This window comes from Chionomys nivalis, chromosome 22, assembly GCF_950005125.1.
Source record: "Chionomys nivalis chromosome 22, mChiNiv1.1, whole genome shotgun sequence".
Classification (NCBI taxonomy): domain Eukaryota; kingdom Metazoa; phylum Chordata; class Mammalia; order Rodentia; family Cricetidae; genus Chionomys; species Chionomys nivalis.
The window spans coordinates 45,243,648-45,266,512 of record NC_080107.1 but is presented as its reverse complement, the minus strand read 5'-3'; the positions used below and the strand labels follow the sequence as shown (position 1 = coordinate 45,266,512).

Genomic DNA, 22,865 nt, shown 5'->3' with positions numbered 1-22,865 from the left:
GCCCTGGCTGTCCTGGAACTCACTCTGTAGACCAGGTTGGTCTCAATCTCTGAGATCCGCCTGCCTCTGCCTCCCGAGGGCTGGGATTAAAGGTGCGTGCAGCACAGCTGGCCTGCTGGACCTCTGCTGCAGAGGGATGGCCCAGGCATGCGCAGTGTGAGGCACTCGCTCAGCTGAGTCCTTGCCAGGCACCATGGGCCTCTGTGCCTCTTCCCCAGGGCTGGAGCCCACCCACAGCCCCCGCTTACTCTCACCTGAGTGTCCGGCAGGGCACTTTGCCCTCCTTCACCAGCTGCAGAGCTTCCTCGTAGGCAGCAGCAGGCCTGGAGAGAGGGAGCGGGTAATCTCCGACCTGCAGGGACTCAAAGAGCTGGAGAGGGGCGAAGGAGGCCAGTGAGCAGCACCCCACAGACGCCAGAGCTCTGGGCCACACCAATAGTGACCTCCCAAGGAGCCTGCCTATGGCCCATCATGGAGATGCCAAAGATACACTAGCCCTGGGAGACAGGAGGCCTAGGTCATGTCCAGCCCTAGATCTTAGCACTCCTATGTCTAGGTTCTCTGCCCAAAGGAACAGTCTACTGGACACACACTCCCATCTCCCTGTCCCAAGCACAGACACCATGTCCCTTGTCCCAGTCTAGTAGCAAACTAATGCTAACCAAAGGACTGAGTGGATCAGAGACGCTAGAGCTGGGCGTGGTTTAGAGTCCTGGGGACAGGGGCACCCCTGCTCTGACCTGGCACTTCAGAGTCTCTAGGAGGCAGAGCTTGGTCCCCACCCAAGAAAATAACCTACTTCCACACAACGTAGTGCTGGCCCAGAAGGCCTGGCCCGACCCAACTCGGTCCCCCAGGAAATCACCTCAGTGGCTGAGAAAAAGGAGTCTTCCGAGGTCAGGCTGTCCTCGTCATCGGCCCGTAGATGCAGTGAGCCCTCAGTCAGGGGCAGCATGAGGGTCCTCTCTGCAAGGGAGTAGGACTGGGCTGAGACCCATGCTGCTGCAGGAATCACGGCCCGCCCACAGCAGTGACCCCCAGACTCAGACGGGCAGATGCTGTGTGATAACAATGGGGCCATCTCAACACCCATCTGTTGCTCTATGTCCCTGCATAGTGAGCGCTTCCTTTTTTTGGTTTTGGTTTTTCAAGACAGGGTTTTCCTGCACATCCCTGGCTGTCCTAGAACTCACCCTGCAGTAGGCTGGTCTCAAACTCAGAGATCCTCCTGTTTCTGCCTCCCTGTGGAATTAGTAAACTGGGCACTATCACCAGCCAATCTATTATTTCCCTTTCTAAAAGGCGGAAACTGCCTTAAGGGCATTCAAGGGCAATTACCCAGCATTCCCTAGTCTGCTTGCTCTGGAGTACTGGTCTGGACTTTCACGTAGAGGTTGTAGACTTGATGGTGCTCACCTTGAAGCCCCTATCAACTTCAGTTATATAGGAAGATCCATGGGAACAGGACTTTTCCAGTAGGCAAAGCCACACTGAGGTCAATACCAAGAAGCCAGGGAAGATGTGGCATGCAGAATTGGCCAGCCCTTTCTGGACCCCAGTTGTTCCCACAAGGCTCTCTGGGCAAGGCCAGACACATAACAGACATGGGGATTTTGGACACTGGGCTGATCAAGTTGGTTCCCTCCCTGTGGTTCACACCCTTTACCTCCCCGGTCTGCTTGGGCTAACTACCACGTGAGTGCAAAGGGCTGAAGACCTGCCCAGAGATGTCTCACAGTCCAAGGGCACTCCCAAGAGGCCAGGGCATACCACCTATGGACTCTGTGAGCCTCGTCCTGCTTCAGTGTCTGTCTACCATCTTTAAGGGATACCTCAGTTTCCCTATTTGTTCAATGAGGTCCAGGGAACTGTGATTTGTTTGCGGCACTGGGAGACCAAGCTCTGGTTCTTTTGCTTTGTCCCCAACCTCTGTCTTGGCACCTCAGGCCTGCAGCAGCCTGCACGGTCCTGCTCACCGAGATCCAGCAGCATGCTGTCAGAGGGGAAGGTGGAACCAAATTCTTCCTGCAGGTGATAGGCCCGGTGCAACAGGGACTCCAGCTTCTCAGCAAACTCCCTCCGTTGCGACTCTGGCTATGACACAAACAATGACCTTCAACCTACAACTGCTAAGCTCCCCGTTCAGACAGGGCCCCAAGGAAATGAGCTGGCTCTGGGTCCAGAAGAAACTCTAGAATCGTGCTGCCTGCCACTCCAGGAGGCACCAGCCATCATGGTGTAAACACACACACTCTGATGCCAGAAAGACGGGCAAAGGATCTCAGCAGGAATGGCATCATGGTGTACACCTGTAGTCCTAGAACCCTACAGGCAAAAACAGGAAAATCTCGGGTTTGAGACCAATGTGGGACATTAGTGAGTTCCAGGCAGCCAGGACTACACAGCAAGATCCTGTCTCAGAAAAGAAGAAGAAGAAGAAAAAAAGAAAATCTTATCAACCAGGGTTGAGAGATGGTCCAGTGGTTCAGTTAGATAGCATACTGGGCTTGCAGGCGACCCAAGTCTGCTCCCCAACACCTGGTTTTACATGGTTCTGGGGACCAAGTTCAGGCTTCCTACATGCTAGGTAAGCGCTCTGTCAGCTGAGCCGTACCCTCAGCCCCTCTTGCTTTCTTGTTGGTTGGCTGGTGGAACATATTTCTTAGAACACAGTGTCTCTAGATGACCCAAAACTGTTGCTGGATTGAAGCCCCACCCTTCCCCCCGCCACCCACACTCAGAGTTCAGATCCTATGTACCTGGGCAAGCCCTTCAAGGTGGCCTCTTCCAATACCTTCTCTACAGAAGGGACTGAAAAGGGGCTGGCTTGTGAAGAGGGTTCTGAGGACTCGAGAGACAGGTGCAGAGTTGTTCCTGGGGTGTCACTAAGCAAGGGACACGTGAGCGTTATGGCCTGCAGGTGACAAGCTAAGCAGCAAAGGCCTGGCTGGCTGTCCAGGCAGGATGCAGGTGGCAGGAGAATGCTTCCAAGGAGGCACAAGCAGGGCCTGGGCCTAAGGCCGAGGGTGGGAGCTGGTGTGAGGACAGAGTCTGTGAGCTCTGTAGTGGGGTGCTGCTCCCTCTCACCCTCAGGCTCCTGGGCTTGGGTCCCAGGGTGAGACGAGAGTTAACCTAACTACTCTCTCCATGGAGGTGGAGGCAACCAGAGTGGAGCCTGTTGCTACAGTAACCAGAGCCTAGAGAGGAGACAGATGAAGGCCAATCAGGAGGCCTGAGCAAGGGCCATAAGAGCTGCGAGGCTTAGCCTCAAAGCATCTCTCTGGAGCAAGGATACTACAGAGAGAAGAAGGTGGTTAAATGGCCCAGGGTGTTTACTAAAATACGACAGGAGAGAGACCTGGACCAGACCAACAGGATTCTGGGCCACAGGGCACACTCTGCCGGATTCCTAGCATGGCCAGCAGAGCCTGCCTGGCAGCTCCCGAAGATGTCTGTCAGCTCTCTGGCAATAACTGTGGGTCAAAGCTGCGCACACGGCACAGAAGCCCAACCGACTTGAGAAAAGCAGACACCGTGAACCTCAGAATTAAAGAAAAAAAGCTTCTGTTTTGAGACAATGTCTCAGGTAGCCCAGGCTGAGCTCAAACTCACTATATAACCTTAAACTTCTGATCCTCCTGCCTCCACTTCCCAAGTGCTGGGATTGCTGGCCTATTCCTGGCCTATATGGTGCTGGGGATGGAACCCAGGTCTTGTGTAGTGAGTTTCTCTGTCCCACCAGCCAGCTCCCAAATAATAACACGAAGACTTTTTATTAATTATGAAACCTTAGCCTATAGCTTAGGCTTGTTCCTAATTAGCTCTTATAATTTTACCAATTTATATTAGTCTGTGCTATCCCGTGGTGTCACCTCTTCCATCTTGCACCTCCTCTTTCCTCTCCGTGTCTCCTGGCATCTCTTGTGCACCTTGACTCCTCCTCTTCCTTTCTCTTCTTGGATATCCCACCTATACCTCCTGCCTAGCTACTGGCTGTTCAGCTTTTTATTACACCAATCACCGCAAATACATCTTCACACAGGGTACAAATGTCCCACAACAGGCTTGGTGCATGGTAAACAAGCACTCTACCAGCTAAGCTTCACCTCTAGCCCAAAATTTAAAATTGTCTTGTGTGTTTCAATGGATGCCAACAACAATGGGAAAACTCTATGGGCAAGGTGGCACACACCTTTAATCCCAGCACTTAGGAGGCACAGGCAGGTAAATCTCTGTGAGTTTGAGGCCAGAGTGAATTTGGTCTACAGAGTGAGCACCAGCACAGTAGTCAGAGATATGTGGAGAGACATGTCTCAAAGAAAACAAAGCAAAAAGGTGAAAACTCCCAGGACAGAAGATCCTGTAAGTCATAGATCTGAAAACAGAACTGAGCCTAGAACATACCAGGGACGCTCAACAGCACCATCAAAAGATTAGAAACAACAGGTGTGCCTGTAGCATATACAAAGGGACATGCACATTCAATGGCAGCATCGTAAGATTGAAAACAACCGGTGTGTTGTAATCCCACATACGGGGACTAAAACAGACATTTCTCCAGAGGAACACACAGATGAGGGCTAGCAGCATGGCTCAGCAGATAAAGGTGCTTGCCAACGAACCTGAGCTCACGCCCCAGGACCCACATGACACAGGTGGAGAATCAACTCCTACAAGTTGTCTGCCGACCTCCATGTGTGCACCACGCCTCCCCACAAAACAACCACAAAAGGAATAAAAGTTTTAGCACATATGCACAGATGGCAAGCAGCACGGGAAAAGCCAGGCAGCATCAGCAAAGGAACGCAACGCCAGTCACGGCCAGAGCATACAGGGCTGCGGGAGGAGGCGAGAGAATGTGGGGGTGAGTGTTAACATATGCAGGGACTTATGAGAAGACCGACTGATAGCCACAACCCCCCAAAACAGGAACACTGCCCAACACAGCTGTTAAAGATGCAGCACAGGAGCTGGGGGTGGCGCACACCTCTAATCCTAGCACTCACCTAACAGGCAGGGGCAGGCAGAGCTCTGTGGGCTCAAGGCCAGCCTGGTCTACAGACCAAGTTCCAGGACAGCCAGAAACCCAGTCTCAAAAAACAAAATAAACAAAAATGTTAACACGGGGTTGGAGTGATGACTTAGGAGCTCAGACCTCTGGCTGCTCGTATAGAGGACCCGGGCTCTATTTGTTCCCAGCACCACATGGTGGCTCACCACCATCTGGAACCTGTTCCAGGGGATCTGACCCCTTTCTGACCTTGGTTTATACCAGGCACACATGTGCTGAACATACATACACACAGGCAAAATACTCACACACATTAAGTAAACTAAATAAATCTAAAATAACAACGAAGAGGATGGTGAGCCAGTGAGATACATCATCAACAGGTCAAAGTGTTTGCTACCAAGGCTATCATCCATGCATATCTCTCTCTCTCTCTCTCTCTCTCACACACACACACACACACACACACATACACACACACACATACACGCGCACGCACACAATGTAATTTAAGGTCTGGCAAACCAGGTGTGGTAGTGCACACCTTCAGCCTCACCACTTGGGAGGCAATGGCAGGCCTCTGTGAGTTCGAGGTCAGCCTGTTCTACACAGCCAGTTCCAGGCCACTCAGGGCTCCACAGTCAGACACTATCTGAAAAACAAAGGCTAGTGTACCGGCTGATTCTGTTAGTCAGCCTGTCATAAGCTAGAGTCTGAGAGGAAGGAGCCTCAGCTGAGGAAAGGCCTCCATGAGATCCAAATTTATGGCAAAATTTCCTCAGTTAGTGATCAATGGGGGAGGGCCCATCCCATGGTGGGTGGGACCATCCTTGGGCTGGTGGTCCTGGGTTCTACAAGAAAGCAGGCTGAGCCGGGCGGTGGTGGCGCACGCCTTTAATCCCAGCACTTGGGAGGCAGAGGCAGGCGGATCTCTGTGAGTTCGAGACCAGCCTGGTCTACAAGAGCTAGTTCCAGGACAGGCTCCAAAACCACAGAGAAACCCTGTCTCGAAAAACCAAAAAAAAAAAAAAAAAAAAAAAAAAGAAAGCAGGCTGAGCAAGTCATGAAGAACAAGATAGTAAGCAGCACCCTCCATGGCCTCTGTATCAGCCCCTGCCTCCAGGCTCCTGCCTTGTTTGAGTTCCTGTCCTGACTTCTTTCATTGATGAAAAGCAATATGGAAATGTAAGTCAAGAAAAGCCAGCCGGGCGGTGGTGGTGCACGCCTTTAATCCCAGGACTCGGGAGGCAGAGGCATGTGGATCTCTGTGAGTTCGAGGCCAGCCTGGTCTAGAAGAGCTAGTTCCAGGACAGGAACCAAAAAGCTACAGAGAAACCCTGTCTCAAAAATCCAAAAAAAAAAAAGAAAGAAAGAAAAAAAGAAAACCCTTTCTCCTCACAGCAATAGAAACCCTAACTAAAACAGATGGCAAGATGGCTCTGTATCACATGTCACCATGCCTCGATGACCAAAGTTTGATTCCCAGGATCCACAAATTGGGAGAAGCAACTCCCACATGATCTCTCCACGCACATCACAGTGTGATGGCACATACATACACACAAATAAATAATGAAAAAGTATACATACATACATATACACACACACACACGGGTATGGTGGCTCACATCTTTAATCCTAGTACTTGGGAGGCAGATGTAGCTATACCTCTGTGAGTCTGAGGCCAGGCTGATCCACATTAAGAGTTCTAACCCAGCTAGGACTACACAGAGATGCCCCGTCTATGTACACACAGATATAACCAGCGTAGTAAATACAGTGGGGAACCAATGCCATGTCCTTCAATGCTCCTCCCTAACAAAACACCTGTGGGTGCCATCATCTGCCCACACACGAACAGTAAGGGTCTATGGCATGTGGGGTTCTCATCTTTGCACCCCACTATCTCCATGACTTCTGAGTGACAGGTTTCTGAGCTCAGCTTTCCACGTGGGCAACAGAAGTGCACCTTTACCTGTAACTGCCTGTGCCAGGCACCACGCAGCCCAGCACTGCAGGTACCACCCACGCTTGCCCTGCACATTGTTTACCAGGCACCCGATCGATCTAGTCCCATTCTGTGGAGGTGCACACACAGGGCTGGAAGAGAGGAGACACAACCCTACTGGCCAGACTCACAACGTGGTCCTGGGGCCTGCGCTCGGTGATATCCCGATATCCCAGATATCTGAGCAGCCAAGTCCCTGGGTTGGTTTATTTGGTTTGAGACAGGTCTCATTCTGAAATCCAAGTTGACCTGGAACTCACTCTGTAGCCCAAGTGCCTGGAACTTTCTGTGACCTTCTCATTGCCTCCCCAGCATTGGGTGAGAGCTGCCACACCCAGGCTCCCCCAAATTTCTAATGTCTAAGGCTGCTGCCATTTCCTGGCTGGTTCCCAGACATCTTGCTGCTCCCCAAGAGGAGTCCCTGTAGATACTTCATTTGTATTTTAATAAATAAAGCCTGCCTGAAGATCAGAGAGTAAAAGAGCTGCACTGGTCAGCCTTACAGACCAGGCAGTGCTAACACACACCTTTAATCCCAGCATTCACATTAGCTTGCCACAGAAATCGGGCGGTAGTGGTGCACCCTCTAATCCCAGCCTACAGAGGAGACGGCTCTCAGACAGTCTCATTCTGATATTCCTGGGGGCAAGATCGCCATTTTCAGACTGAGGTAGAAGAAAGAGCCAGTGGCCGGCTGCTTTGTTTTTCTGGTCTTCAGGTTCAACCCTACTATCTGTCACTGGGTTTTTATATATCGTGCTGCAGGTCCCCACCTGACCTTATGCGGTCAAAGAACAGGAGCCCGGGGCTCTGGGGCTGTGTAAAGGATAAAACAGCAATAGCCCACACAGTACGGACACCCACACAAGACAAGGCCAAGCACATGTGCTCAAAGTCATCAAACACAGGGCTGGGGTGTAGCCCTTCTGCAGTTGGCCCATGCAAGATTCTCAGTTTAATTCCACTCAGTTTAATTCTGTTTAAACAAACAGAAGAGAAGGGCACTGACAATGTAAGATGAGAGCCTCTCACCTTCTCTCCAGAACTTACCACGGGTGACCGTCAGCCCGGTCTTGCACTCCATCTGCCTGAACACTGTGTAGCCCACTGCCTAGGGACACGTGCAATAGATGGAGCATTGGCCATACAAGCATGAGGACCAGTGTTGAATCCCCAGAACTAATGTCAAGCTGGATGTGGTGTGTGCATCCGAGGGGCAGACAGGGAGAATCCCCTGAGGCTGCATGGAATACAGTGAACAAGATCCCCCATTGTAGACAGGGCAGCAGGCAGGGGCCACACATGCACCTGGGCGTGCACATTCACATATGCAAACATGAATGAACGAATGAATGAGAGAATGCTGGAAGTGGGGGCGCACACCTTTAATTCCAGCACTGGGGAGGCAGAGGCAGGCGGATCTCTGTGAGTTTGAGGCCAGCCTGGTCTACAGGGTGAGTTCCAGGACAGCCAGAGCAACATAGAAAGACCGTATCTCGCCGGGCGGTGGTGGCGCACGCCTTTAATCCCAGCACTCGGGAGGCAGAGGCAGGCGGATCTCTGTGAGTTCGAGACCAGCCTGGTCTACAGAGCTAGTTCCAGGACAGGCTCCAAAGCCACAGAGAAACCCTGTCTCAAAAAAACCAAAAAAAAAAAAAAAAAAAAAGACCGTATCTCAAAAATACCAGAAAAAAAGGGGGTGGGGGGCCGGAGAGATGGCTCAGCAGTTAACAGCACTTGCTGTTTTTCTAGAGGACCTGGGTTTGGTTCCCAGCACCATTTGAGTGGCTCACAACCCTAACTCCAGTTCCAGGGAATCCAACACCCTCTTCTGGACTCTAGGCACCAACATGGTACTAAGATATACATGCAGGGAAACATGCATTAAAAAAATAAAAATAATAAAATCTTACAAATAAAAATATAGAAATTATACTAAACAACTTGAGTGGTGTTCCCAAAACCCAAACGCCGCAGAATCCAGTCTGCTATTAACAAGAGCCCCATTTCCTATGGTCTTGCACCAGCATATCCACCCTCTCCCAAACAGAGCTGAGAAGCATCTGATCATTATCAATGTGCGACTTGTCCACCGGGCTACCACCAGGTCGACACAGCACGTAGCTTGCTATTCGGGTGGAGCTTTCAGGGACTGGAGACTTGACAGAGTAAATGCCTGCGGGAGAGGTCACCCGGGAGCCAGTCTGTCCACCCCGCCAACTTCCCTGCACAGTGGCTGTGGAAGACCACCTACCTCTGACAGTGCCTCTGACGAGGTATCTGGATTCTGGAAGCTGTCCCCTGGTGTGGGGGTGCTGCCTCCATCCCCTCTCTGCCCCACACTCAGGGCCTGCTCCCATTTCTGCAGGGCCTCCTCAAAGAGCTCCATACCTGAGAACAGGTGAGAGAAGAGAGGGTCAGCTCCCGGTCTCAGCCTACAGGGGCGCACCACGGCAGGGAGGCCAAGGCTAATGTGGGGTGAGGCAGTAACTGAAGAAGTGACTTGCTTTGTTCAGATTCTTAGGCCATTCCCCCCAGGCACACTGGTACCCTACTCGAGACCCTGGGCTCTCCCCCCAAGTCAAACCTTGTACATAGAGGCTCTCAGCACTGCCATCGGTGGTGGGCACAGACTCCTCCATCCCCCTGGTTTCCCATGAACCTGAGCACGCGGCTGTGGGGCTGGATGAATTGACCACTACCATCTGGGGACCAAGGATACAGATAAGAAGTGAGGCCCTTTGTGGGCCCCCTTTAAGCCCACCCACAGGCTGACCACAAGCCATACGCCCTCCTAGATATCTCCCGTGGGCTCGGCCAGCACCCACAACCTCAGAACAGCTTGACGATGCACCACAGAAACTGCCAGTGTAAAGAAACACAGGCTGATACCAACAGCCATGTATGAATCCAGCCTGGGCCCCAGTCCCAGTTCTACCAGTCAGACAAGGATGGACAGCTGCCACCTTGTTTCTGAGCCTCCCAACCACAAGAGTGGCCTCTACCTTACCACAGGAGACTTGAGGGCAAGGGCAGAGCCAGAGCCGGGCTTAGAGCTACAGCTGGGTCCTTGCTGAATGGACTCACAAAGCTGAGTTCCAGCGCAACAGTGTTCACCTTTGTATCCTTATCTCTAGACCCTCAGTGCCCAGCCCCATCCTGGACAGCTCCCAGGCACTTGCTCAGTGTCTGCAGCCCAAGCCTCCGGATAAGCTCCTGTTTGGCGCTTACACACTTATCTCAAACTGGTGCATCCAACCGTCACCCCCAGCCTCTGAAGGCCGACTTCAGGAATGAGGATGTGAAGAATGAAGGGGGCCTCTCTCTCATCTAACAGTCCAGAAGCTTGCTCCGGGGCAGAGTCCAGGAGTGTCCTGGTGGTACCTGCCCCACACCGATCCCGCCCTGGCTCCTCACCGAGGCCAGGCTGTGGGAGGAGCCTGAGTGTTTGCTGGGCTCGATGGAGGAGATGCCGCTGAGAGTGTCATTGCTCTTGCTGCTGGGGCTCTGAACCCTCCGGCTGGAGTAGCCTGTAGGGAGAAGGGTGGACCCTGCACACATCCTCCACCAGGACCATCCAGCCCATCCTCATCTTTCTGATGGCCTCACCCCCTAAGGCAAAACACCAGCAGATGGCCCTGAGAGTGTACTGTTGTAGGGAGAGGCAGAGGAACGGGGCCCTTCCTATGGCCTGTTGATTTAACACAGGGCCAGGCCCATTGGCGGGCTCCAAATGCTGGGACAAGCTGAGAGCAACGCAGGGTCACTTCCCTACCTCTTGCTTGGTTTGCCTGTGTGCTTGATTGAGTGACTGATAAAGAATTCTCTTTTCCAGGTGGCTCAGCAGGTAAGGACCCTTGCTGCCAGGCCGAACAACCTGGTTCAATCCTCGATGAAGGAAGAACCAACTCCTAAAAGTTGTTCTCTGACCTGCACCCACCCACCCCAGCACACACACACTCCACGGCACACACACATCCACCCGGACGCACATACACACCCCGGCACACACATACACACTCACACGTGCACACACACACCCTGGCACACACACCTACCCCAGCACACACACACACTCACACACACTCACACCTACCCCGGCACACATGCACACGTGCGCACACACACGCACACGTGCACACACGCGCACACACATGCACACACACACACACTCACCCTACCCTGCAAGAATAGACAACATAAAAACATGAAAGGGCCAGGCTCTGGCTCAAATAGAGGAGCACTGAGTTTGACCTCCAGCACTACGTAAACTGGGCACGGTGGGCACAGGCACTGTGATCCCTGACTCGGGGGGGTGCAGGTGGGAGAATGAGAGCCTGGGAGATGGCTCAATGGCATTTGCCACACAAGCCTGAGGAACTGAGTTCAAATCCCCAGACCCCATGTAAAGTCAGATGTAGTGGTCCATGTCTGTTATCCCAGCATTCCTAGAGAGAGATGGGAGGCAAAAACCAGAGACTCCCAGAAGCTGAAGGCCAGCTAGCCTGTGCATTTGGCTGCGGAAAACCAAGGACTACATCTCAGACAAGGTGCAAGGTGAAGGCAATGCCCAGGCCTCACTGGTGGCTCACACCATCCCTAACTCCAGTCACAGGTGGCTCAGTGCCCTCTTCCGCCCTCCACAGGCACACAGTGGACATACACACAGGCAGACAAAGCACTCATACACTCATACACACAAAATAAACACATCATATCTTAAACAACAGGATTGGGAAGAGGGCTCAGCAGGGAAGGGGCTTGCCACCAAGCCTGACGACCTGACATTGATCCTTAGGACCCATGTGGTGGCAGAAGAGAACCAAGTCCCACAAGCCTCCTCTGATCGCCTCGTGTACTCCATGGTATGTGCACAGTAAATAAACACAGAAATACATGAATAAAGCAATTTTGAAACCTCATTTTCCTTATCTTTCTTGACTTTTCATATGGATTTTGGTTGTTGAGACGAAGTCTCAGTCTGCAGCCCACGGCAGTCTTGAACTGTCCACCCTCGTGCTTTGGCCTCCAGAACTAGAATTACAGGCACACTATCATACCTGGCTTTAAAATCTACTTTGCAAGGTGAGAAACTGACTCTCCCAAGCTGAGAACCTACGGGAACACTCTGCCTTGGGAGGAGAACAAAATGACAATGACATGTGGCAAGATTTCCAGGGGCTGCTAAGAGTCTTCTAGGGCCAGCAAGATGGTGCACAATAGGCAGGGCACTTGCTGCTGAGCCTGATAACCTCAGCTTGACCCCAGAACCCACAAGGCGGAGAGAAGTACTCTTCTAGCTGTCCTCTGACCTCCACAAGGACACCACAGTACACACCTACACACGTGTACATATAAACACCAGAATAATTTTGTTTTGTTTTTCAAGATAGGGTTTCTCTGTGTATCCCTGGCTGTCCTGGAATTCACTCTATAGACCAGGCTGGCCTCAAACTCACTGAGATCCACCTGCCTCTGCCTCCCAAGTGCTGGGATTAAAGGTGTGCGCCACCACTGCCTGGCGAAAATAAATTAAAAAAAAAAAAAAAAGTTTTTTTCCCCGTAGTGGCTTCTCTGGTGGCCCTGTCTCCAGCTCAGAAGGATACACTAAAAGGGTGCATTACCACATGCAAACCCCTTTTCACCTAAAAAGGGGAAGACGAGAAATATGATTGGGCTCCTGAAGCCCATGGCTCCTCCTAGTCCTGAGCAGGAGGAAACTGGCACCCCTGGGCCCTGACCTGTGTCCCCTGAGGAGATGAAGACATCTAGGACCGACGCCACCCACCAAGACTGAGCCTAGGGTCTTAAGGAATGATTCTAGCCCTCCTACTTCAGGGAGCATGGCTGTGAGGAGGAAAGGCACTAGCCCAAGACCCCACAGAGAAGGGACGCCAGGACTCCCCTACCACACACCTACCTTTCTTCACTGAAGGGACCTTGCGGGCCATGAGGATGGGTAGGGGTACTGTACCCAGCTGCTCACCTCCCAGCTCAGGGCCCACCTGCTTCTTCTTCCGCCGGCGCCTCTTCAGCTGGTGGGCAGCCAGGGCCAAGGCCACAGTCCCAAGGGCTGTGGCAAAAAGAACCTTCCTCAGGCCTGGTGTCAACCGCAGCTGGGAGAATGCAGACTGGAGGAAAGAGACAAGTGGCCTGGTTATGTCACCGAGGTGTGGGCACAGTGTTCCTCTGCCGATCACAAGAGTGACAAGGGACACTAAAAAGTAAATCAGGCCAGTATTTCTCAAATGTGAACCAGAAATATAAAGACAGCATAGTACACTGCTGAGGAGATGAATCTAGGACCTGGGGCCCGCTGTGCCCTGCACACTGCTGGTCACAATTCCGTGCCTGCAGGGGCACAGCACCAGGCACTGCACCAGGGCCTGACCTGTGCCATCTGTCAGAGTCTCTGCCACCTTCCAAATGACCAACACACAATTCAAACCCAGACCTGACAGCTCCATTTCCCAATGACATCTGGAGCTAATGCCACACTATTCCAGACCACTCCATTCACACAGGCTCATCCTGGCCACTCTCTGCTGCTGGCCCAGGTGGAACTCTGTCCCACAAAACAAAGTTTTAGGGGGCGTCAAGGAATTTAGTCAGCATGCCCATAGACAAACTGAAGTCAAGAGGTTATCTAGCCTTAGGGTGAAGGCTGAGCTGAAAGCCCTGACTCTGTCTTTGTTCTTTTAAACATTTATTTATTATGTATACAATGCTCTGTCTGCGTGTATGCCTACATGCTAGAAGAGGGTGCCAGATCTCATTATAGACAGCTGTGAGCCACCATGTGGTTGCTGGGAACTGAACTCAGGACCTCTGGAAGAACAGCCAGTGCTTTTAACTCCTAAGCCATCTCTCCAGCACCAGGGACTCTCCATCCTAACTGTGGAGGGGACCACTACTGGGCAGGGCAAGGTCCCCTGTGGAAAGTGGAGAAAGGGAGCTAAGCACTGGTAAGCTTGCACCTGTCAGCCTGTTTGCTTCCTGCTTCTGCTGCCAAGCCTCCCACACAATGGACTATAGCCCACTGGAACTGTGAGCCCAAATGCTCTCTTCCTCCGCTAAGGTATTTCATCACAGCAATGAGAAATTAACTGAAGACACACAGTATAGCCATGATACGTATTCAGCTCTCCCAGGTGCTGAGGACCCCCTGGGTAGGACCACACCCATCTTACCTGACCAAATGTCGTGTACAGGAACACGGGTATCTCAGCCACAGTCATGGCTAGAGCCTGGATCATGGACATACCCTCAGTACGACGGAACGCCATGGCAGACCAAGCACCCGAGGCGGGAACTCTTGGGGTAAGAGCTTCCGAGAAGGTCTTCAACTGGTCTCTGGCCGGGTCCTGGGCACCACCCACACGTCAGCAGAGCCGGGGCACACATAACAGAAGGTCCTTCCACAGAGCTGAGGAGCAGATGACCGGATGAGACACAGGAAGGGGCAAACAGGGCTGGGGTTGAATGGTGGAGGCTCCCTCCCCATGTTCAATACCCAATCCTGCCAAAAAGCTTCAGGTCAGTGAGATAGCCAAGCAGCTTAAAGAACTTGCTGAGCCAGCCTGACAACCGAATTCTCCAGAATGTTCTCCAGGTCCAATGTGCTGCTAGCTTGACAAAAATCTAAAGTTACTCGGGGTGACGGGCTTCTGAGCATATCCATGAGTGAGTAACTATGCTAATTAAGATGAAAGACCCATCCACAGCGTGGCACCACTCTCTGGGCTAGAGCCATGGACTGTGTTCTTTGCTCTCTGCCTCTTAACTGCGTATGTAATGCAAGCAGGTGTCATGAGATTCTGTCACTGTGACTTCCTCCCAGTGATGGACTGTCACCTGGAATAACAAGCCAAACAAACCCTTTCTGCCGAGTTGCTTCTGCTAAGGTATTTTATGTGAGCGACAGAAATGAGCCTAGACACGAAGAAGAGACCCGACCCTGTTGCTCCTCTCCGACCTCCACGTGCGCCTCCGGCCGGTGCTCCACACTCAAATACACAATTTATTTTGTTTATGTGTGTGTAGATGCCACGTGGGTTCAGATGCTTGCAGAGGTCAGAAGATGGCACCGGATACCTGGAACTGGAATTATAGGCAGTTGTGATAAGTGTTGAGAAGTGAACCCAGGTCTTCTGGAAAAGAAGCAAGCATGCTTAACCACTGAGCCATCTTTCCAGCCCCAATAAAAAATGTTTTAAACTGGGCATTGGTGATCCATGCCTTTAATCCCAGCACTTTGGAGGCAGAGGTAGGAGGATCTTTGTGAGTTTGAGGCCAGACTTGGTCGACAAAGCAAGTTCTAGGACAGCCAGGGCTATATAGAGTAACCCTGTCTCAAAAAAACAAAAACAAAAACCCAACAAAAAAAAAACCTGGGGTAGCCGGGCGATGGTGGCGCACGCCTTTAATCCCAGCACTCGGGAGGCAGAGGTAGGTGGATCTCTGTGAGTTCGAGACCAGCCTGGTCTACAGAGCTAGTTCCAGGATAGGCTCCAAAGCCACAGAGAAACCCTGTCTCGAAAAACCAAAAAAAAAAAAAAAAAAACCTGGGGTTTAGAGGGTTGGCTCAGCAGTTGAAAGCATTGGCTATTCTTCCAGAAAGTTCATGTTCAATTGAATCCCAGCACCCACATGGTGACTCACAACTGTCTCTAACTCCAGCTCAAGGGGATCTGATGGCCTCTTCTGCCCTCTGAAGGTACTAGGTACATGTATGGTGCACACACATACACATTTAATTTCTTTTTTAAAAAGGTATACACAGTGGCGATGGATCGAGGTAGAGACAGAGTCTCAATTTGGAGCAACGGTCTGAGCTCTTAAGGTCCAAATGAGGAGCAGAAGGAGGGAGAACATGAGCAAAAAATCAGGACCACGAGGGATGCACCCACCCACTGTGACAGTGGAACTGATTTATTGGGAGCCTACCAAGGCCAGCTGGTCTGGGACTGAATAAGCATGGGTTGATTCCGGACTCTCTGAGCAAGGCGGTCAATGAAGACTGATGAGAAGCCAAGGACAATGGCACTAGGTTTTGATCCTAATACATGAACTGGCTTTGTGGGAGCTTAGCCTGTTTGGACGCTCACCTTTCTGGACGTAGATAGAAGGACCTTGGTCTTCCTGAAGGACAGGGAATTTAGACTGCTCTTCAGTATCGAGAGGGAGGGGGAATGGAGTGGGGGGAGGAGAAGAGGAGTGGGGATAGGGGGAGGGAAGTGGGGGGAGGGGCAATATTTGGGAGGAGGGGAGGGAAATGGGAAACGGGGAGCAGGTGGAAATTTTAATTAAAAAAGAATAAAAAAAAAAAAAGGTATACACAGGGGCTGGAGAGATGGCTCAGAGGTTAAGAGCATTGCCTGCTCTTCCAAAGGTCCTGAGTTCAATTCCCAGCAACCACATGGTGGCTCACAACCATCTGTAACGGGGTCTGGTGCCCTCTTCTGGCTATCAGGCATACACACAGACAGAATATTGTATACATAATAAATAAATATTTGAAAAAAAAAAAAAGGTATACACATGAGCAAAAATAAAGAGATGTAAACAAGCATGTTCTCAGGAGTTGGGCACCTCACTATAGGCTTCTGATCCCAGCTGCTCAGGACTCTGAGGCAGGAGGATCAAAGTTCCAAGAATGACTGGGCAATTTAGGCCAACCCTGCCTCAATTTTTTTTAAAGCACTTATCTAGCATGTAGCAGTTGGGGGGGGGGGGCTGCCTTCATTGAGTGGGATGGACACCAAGGGTACATCTAGAATCCCAGGCCCCACGCTGCCCCTGCAGGCAGGCAACAACCATATACAGACACCTACCTGCCTGGGAGCAGAAGGCAGCGTGTGTGGCAGGCTGGTTACAGAAAGAACCCAGAGACTGGAAGATAAATAGGTCGCCCTCTAACTTCGGGCCTTCTGCACTTTCTCAGCCTTTTTAAACACATGGGCCATTTTCTAAATAAAGTTCTCTCGGGCTCCCAGCTGAGAAGCATGGCGTTCTTTTCACAAAGCTAGGAAGGCTTCACTTTCTGCGGCCTAAAAGTCTGTGCTGATCTGGAGGTGGCGATGGGTTTTTGTTTGTTTTTATTCATATTTATTTTTGAAACAGTCTCAAACTGCAGCACAGCCTCGCCTTGAATTCAAGATACTTCTCTCCCTTTGGTCTCACGAGTGCTGAGTTTACTGTCAAGAGCCAACTATACGGGCAGATGTTTCTCCCTGCCTCTCCCACCTTCTGAGGAAGAAACTGAGTCTCCAGAGACTAAGCCAGGAGTCCAAAGCAATTCGTTTGTTAGGTGCAAGGTCTAGATACCGCTAAACACAGCAGGGGCAGGCGGTGCAGTCCCAGCAGGGCCAGAGGGCGAAGACAGCCTCCTCTGGGTCCCTTAAACCCACCTCAGGGACTCCCCACCATCCTATCCCGAGGCCAGAGCAGTGGTTTGATCACATATAACTGAGACCCCAAGACCCTACAGGGGGCGCCCACTGCTATGGTCAAGTTCAAGGATGACTCCGGGGTTCTCCAGAGGAAGGAACGTCCAGGCTAGGGCAGCCCGTCTTCCTAGGATGGCGGCCAGCACAAAAGATGAACAAGGAACAGCTTATCACTTGGTGAGTGGGGAAGGCACACAGCCCAATCATGCTGGCCCTGAGGCTGAGGGGTGGAGTGGAGCAGAGGGCGGGCAAGAGTGAGTGTGGCTGAAGAAATTACCCCATGTCAAGGGCAGATGTGCTGCCTGGAGGCTGTGAGGTGAGCTACAACCTTCACAGGTCCTCCTCCAAACTCCAGCCTGGCTTGGCCGTGGGTGGGAGTCAAGGGCATCTGCTGACAGGAGATATTCTTGCCTGTGCTTTTCAACAGGCCAGTTCGCTGTGACAACTCTGAGCAAGAGCGTGCAGTTGCTCTCAGGACCCCTGAGGTAGCCACCGTTTACCACAAAGATACACAAAGGGAGGCTTTGAGAGATGAGGGTCCCAAGGCTGTAGGTGAGCATCCTAGCTCCTGTCTGCTGCTTGCCCATTCCAAACCTGATGAAGGGCTTCGGGGCCTTGAACTTCTGAGAAGGCCACATGGAATTTGAGGAGAGCCTGTGCTAGGGCTGAGGCAGGTGGAGGTGGGGAGAGAGGCCTGTCAGGTTTGCAGGAAAGCCCAGTTAGTGTTGGCTGTGCCCATCAAGAGAAAGGTCACTTCACAGAAAAGAAGGGTCCAAGCTCAACACCACCGTATCCTGCCTGCCTCTCACTTCTAATGCCAGCTACCTCGTCTGCTCCTCCACCATGGCACGCTAGACCTGATATCCCGGGTTTCCATCCCAGGCCCTCCTCTCTTGTGCAAGACACCCCTACTAATGACTCTGGCCTGAACATTCTCTCTCGCTCCACCTTGACCCAGCTATGGTCCCAGACCAGTCAGCCCTAAGCCACCCTCTGCCTCATATCCTGTTTTTTCCATCCCGGGACATCTCTGTGGGATCTCTGTGGAGACTAGGCATCCCCAGAGTAGACATCGGCAATATCCCTAGCTTCAGCATCTGCTCCTTGCGGAGCCAGAGCAGGGATCTTTCTCTCTGGCCTCGACCTCCCTAGAACATCCTTGAGGTTCTGCCTACAGCCGGCACACCTGCTCCTTTCAGGCCGGCAAGTACCCACGGCGTTCCAGGCCCAGGAGTCTCCTCTCTGACCCAGCTCCCTTCTCGTTCCACCCCCAGAGCCAGGCATCCTCTCGCGCGCCTGGTCCAGGGGGCCCACTCATCCCACCCTGGACACTTCAGAGGACAAGCTGGGCCGCAGACCCCTGCGTGAGCTGGGCTCCATGCTCTGCAAGCCTCACTCCTGACCCCTGCTGCGCTGCTCGCCCGCGCAGTGGCCGCCACTCACCCAGGATCCCATCGCTGCGGAAGGGCAGCGTCTCCTTTCCCGGCGACAACACAACCAAACCAGGCCCTGTGGGGGAGCGGGGGCGTGGCCTCAATGCGGCCCGACACTGCTAGGACCAACGAACGTCTCCAGATCGCTCCGCGCCGCCGTGGCCTTTGGCCAATGGGGCGGGCTACGTGCCCACGTCGACCCCGCCTCCCCCGCTTTCCGCCACGCCCCCTAAGTGTGGTTGCGGTGTGGAATGGCCTGTTCTCTCTTCCGATTGGCTACCAGGATTAGAGGGCCGCAGGAAAATGGGGCGGAGCTACTCAGAAGGAGGTGGAGCTAGTGGCTGCTTGGGGGCTTTCTGGAAGACTGCGGGTGTAGTCGCCTCGCTCAGCGACTAGTCCCTTCTGTACTTGAGAGCGAGTTTTCAAATGCCAGCGTTTCAGGCTTTCCTGGCATTCCCCTTCATCCCTTGCCAGTCTCTGCCCTGATCTGTACACCGCATCCCTAGCGTCGTCATCTCTGGAATGGTCTCTGTTTACCAAACTCTCCGGAAAGGGTTTCTAAAGGATCCGTGCTTCAGAGACTGACTGATAACGCTCCCCCTACTTTTTTTTTTCTTTTTTTTTTTTTCTATTTTTGTTTTTCAAGACAAGGTTTCTGTGTATAGCCCTGGCTGTCCAGGAACTCACTGTGTAGACCAGACTGGCCTCAAAAACTCAAGAGATCTGCCTGCTTCTGCCTCCTAAGTGTTGGAGTCAAGGGTGTGTGCCATTGCCAACAGCCCCTATTTATTTGCTTTAAGATCCTTGTCTCTTGCCGGGGTGGTGGCGCACGCCTTTAATCCCAGCACTCGGGAGGCAGAGGCAGGCGGATCTCTGGGAGTTCGAGGCCAGCCTGGTCTACAAGAGCTAGTTCCAGGACAAGAACCAAGAAGCTACGGAGAAAACCCTGTTAAAAAAGATCCTGGTCTCATACAGTTCAGGCTGGCCTTGAATTCATTTTGTAGCTGAGGACATCCTTGAATCTCCTGATCCTCCTGCCTATGTCTCCCAAGTAAGTACTAGAGTTGTTGGGTCTGGGATCACGCAGTGATGGGGGACAGACCACCAAAGTCTATTAAACCAGAAGCAAAATTTATTCCAGAAAAAGCGAAAAAAAGATCTCCATGGAACGCACAAAGCTTATCAGCTATAGCTGTGGCCACTGTAGCTGTGACAATGGGGGCTGGTTTGGGCCTCTTCTTTTTTTTTTTTTTTTTTTTTGGTTTTTCGAGACAGGGTTTCTCTGTGGTTTTGGAGCCTATCCTGGAACTAGCTCTTGTAGACCAGGCTGGTCTCGAACTCACAGAGATCCGCCTGCCTCTGCCTCCCGAGTGCTGGGATTAAAGGCGTGTGCCACCACCGCCCGGCTTTGGGCCTCTTCTTATATTAAAACCAAGCACTGGGTGTTGGTCAAAGAGTGTTTACAACCTTGAGGTCAGATGTAAAGCCACATTACATTTTAAGTTTTACAGCTTTTGGTTATAGGAAGTTAGGATGTTAACTCAGGATGTTTGTAAAAGTCTGTGGCCGACATAGCTGCTTTTCACTGTCCCTGAAAGACTGCAAGACAGAGAGTAGAGTCACATAGGGGGACAATTAAAAATTAAGGGAATACAAGCAGAGGGTCCCATAGAGGCAATAGTTAGGAGTAACCTTTGTCTGCAGGACCTGCCTAGCTGGGAAGATGGAAGGCAGGAAACAATTATTAAAAGTTCCCTGGGCTGCAGAGATGGCTCAGAGGTTAAGAGCACTAGCTATTCTTCCAGAGGTCCTGAGTTCAGTTCCCAGCAACCACATGGCACCTCCCAGGTACCTATAATGAGATCTGGTGCCCTCTTCTGGCATACAGGCATACAAGCAGGCAGAACACTGTATACATAATAGCCTCCGATAATAAATAAATCTTAAAAAAAAAAAAAAAGTTTCCTGTACACAGTGGCTGTCAGGATGTCTGCTCTTAAGGCAGAAAGTGTTTGTTAAAGTTAACAGTAGCTGCCAGGTTTATTTTTTTTCTCCCAAAATGTGTTTGGGCTTACTACTTTATATCTATATTCTTGGACTGGGCCTTTTGTAAATGCTATTAAGATAGAAAGGAATCCTGGCATTTGGGAGCCAAGGAATACTGAGTGTTCCAGCTCGGGTGGACGAGTGTTCTGGCAGTTGGGGCCAGGGAATACTGAGTGTTACATCTCATCTCGGGTGGAAGAGTATTCTGACAGTCCAGGGCCAGGGAACATCACAGGTTACAGTAAGCTTAGTTTACAGCCCTGCTCTAGGAAAAGGTTTCCCCAGTGTAACAGCTCTGCCCCAGCAGGAGAGAACGTCCCCAGCGAAATTGTTACAGTTTGGTTCAGGTGCCCTGAATTGTAATCAACTCTACTCAGCTAGGGGAAGGTTTTCCAATTGAAAGTGTTACAGATCTCTTCCACTCTAGCTAAGAGTTATTACTTCTTTCTTCTGCTGCATTCCAGCAAAAGAAGGTCTCACCCAAACCTCATTCAAGAGATTTATTGGGAGGGAAGAGTCCAGGAGAGTGGCTGCCTCTGCCCTCTCCCAGGATGGAAAAAGGGCAGCAGCAAACTAAACAGGTGCAGGGCTTATATAGGACTTTTTTTTTTTTTTTTTTTTTTTGGTTTTTTTCGAGACAGGGTTTCTCTGTAGCTTTGGAGCCTGTCCTGGAACTAGCTCTTTTTTTTTTTTCCACAGTCCAGTAATTTATTTTAAATTGGAGTAATTTCAAATTCCACAAACAAAACTGAAGAACAACAATATTTTGTTTGAATTCTCTCTTCTGTACACTCAGTGATCTAAAACACCACAATATCCAACATACACAAACCTCAGGGAAGGGTTAGTAAATACACACGTGTGGAATCATGGTGCTCTTTGTTCCTGAATGGAATGGTCCCACAGAAAAAGCACAGGATACAGCACAACATGAGGGCACCTGTTACACATGAAGTGAGCAAAACACACTAGCATTTCTTTTTTTTTTTTAATATTTATTTATTATGTATACTATATTCTGTCTGTATGTATGTCTACAGGCCAGAAGAGGGCACCAGACCTTATTACAGATGGTTGTGAGCCACCATGTGGTTGCTGGGAATTGAACTCAGGACCTTTGGAAGAGCAGGCAGTGCTCTTAACCACTGAGCCATCTCTCCAGCCCCCACACTAGCATTTCTATATGCGCAATGGGGAAACCTGCATAGGTTAAAGGGCCTTTTATGCTCATTTAAAAATCATCAGGCAAGGGCTGGAGAGATGGCTCAGTGGTTAAGAGCACTGACTGCTCTTCCAGAGGTCCTGAGTTCAATTCCCAGCAACCACATGGTGGCTCACAACCATCTGTAAGGAGATCTGGTGCCCTCTTCTGGCATGCGGGTGAACATGGAGGCAGAATGTTGTATACATAATAAAAATCTTTAAAAAAAAAAAAATCATCAGGCAAGTTGTCTGTATGCATTTTTCAAATAATTTGGAGAGCGCTGTGATCCAATGTAGCATATGCTGATTAGTGTTGTCTTTGTTGGCATTGACAGTCTTGCATGGTCACATACCAGTATTTTCACTTTAGCTTTTCTTTGAATAAAAGAGATTTAAATGCATTTAGACAATACATATTTTTTTTATTTATTATGTATACAATATTCTGTCTGCGTGTATGCCTGCAGGCCAGAAGAGGGCGCCAGACCTCTTTACAGATGGTTGTGAGCCACCATGTGGTTGCTGGGAATTGAACTCAGGACCTTTGGAAGAGCAGGCAATGCTCTTAACCGCTGAGCCATCTCTCCAGCCCCTAGACAATACATATTGAAAGCTGTTTACATACACTAAATTTAAGAGATTCAGTATTAGAGTTTCTTTGTTTCTTTAAACACTACAGAGTGCAAATCAGGTTCTTCACAAGAGATTGAATAGTA

The 22,865-nt window shown here is 51.0% G+C and overlaps 1 protein-coding gene across 2 annotated transcripts in view; it reads right to left on the bottom strand.

Moving 5' to 3' along the window:
* The window catches only part of Miga2 (mitoguardin 2), a 29,710-nt gene extending 10,697 nt beyond the window's left edge, over window positions 1–19,013 (bottom strand). The window contains exons 1-9 of one of the 2 annotated variants that reach the window (XM_057755164.1): window positions 18,911–19,013; window positions 14,210–14,445; window positions 12,940–13,150; window positions 10,437–10,549; window positions 9,607–9,724; window positions 9,274–9,410; window positions 1,977–2,094; window positions 866–966; window positions 255–370 (exon numbers count right to left, since the gene is read on the bottom strand). In XM_057755164.1, the coding sequence (XP_057611147.1) occupies window positions 255–370; window positions 866–966; window positions 1,977–2,094; window positions 9,274–9,410; window positions 9,607–9,724; window positions 10,437–10,549; window positions 12,940–13,150; window positions 14,210–14,305 (1,010 nt within the window). In that variant the 5' untranslated portion in view covers window positions 14,306–14,445; window positions 18,911–19,013. Of the gene's footprint in view, window positions 1–254; window positions 371–865; window positions 967–1,976; window positions 2,095–9,273; window positions 9,411–9,606; window positions 9,725–10,436; window positions 10,550–12,939; window positions 13,151–14,209; window positions 14,446–18,910 lie in introns of those variants that run through there. The other variant, XM_057755165.1, reaches the window with a different exon arrangement.
* Between the last annotated feature and the right edge of the window lie 3,852 nt (window positions 19,014–22,865).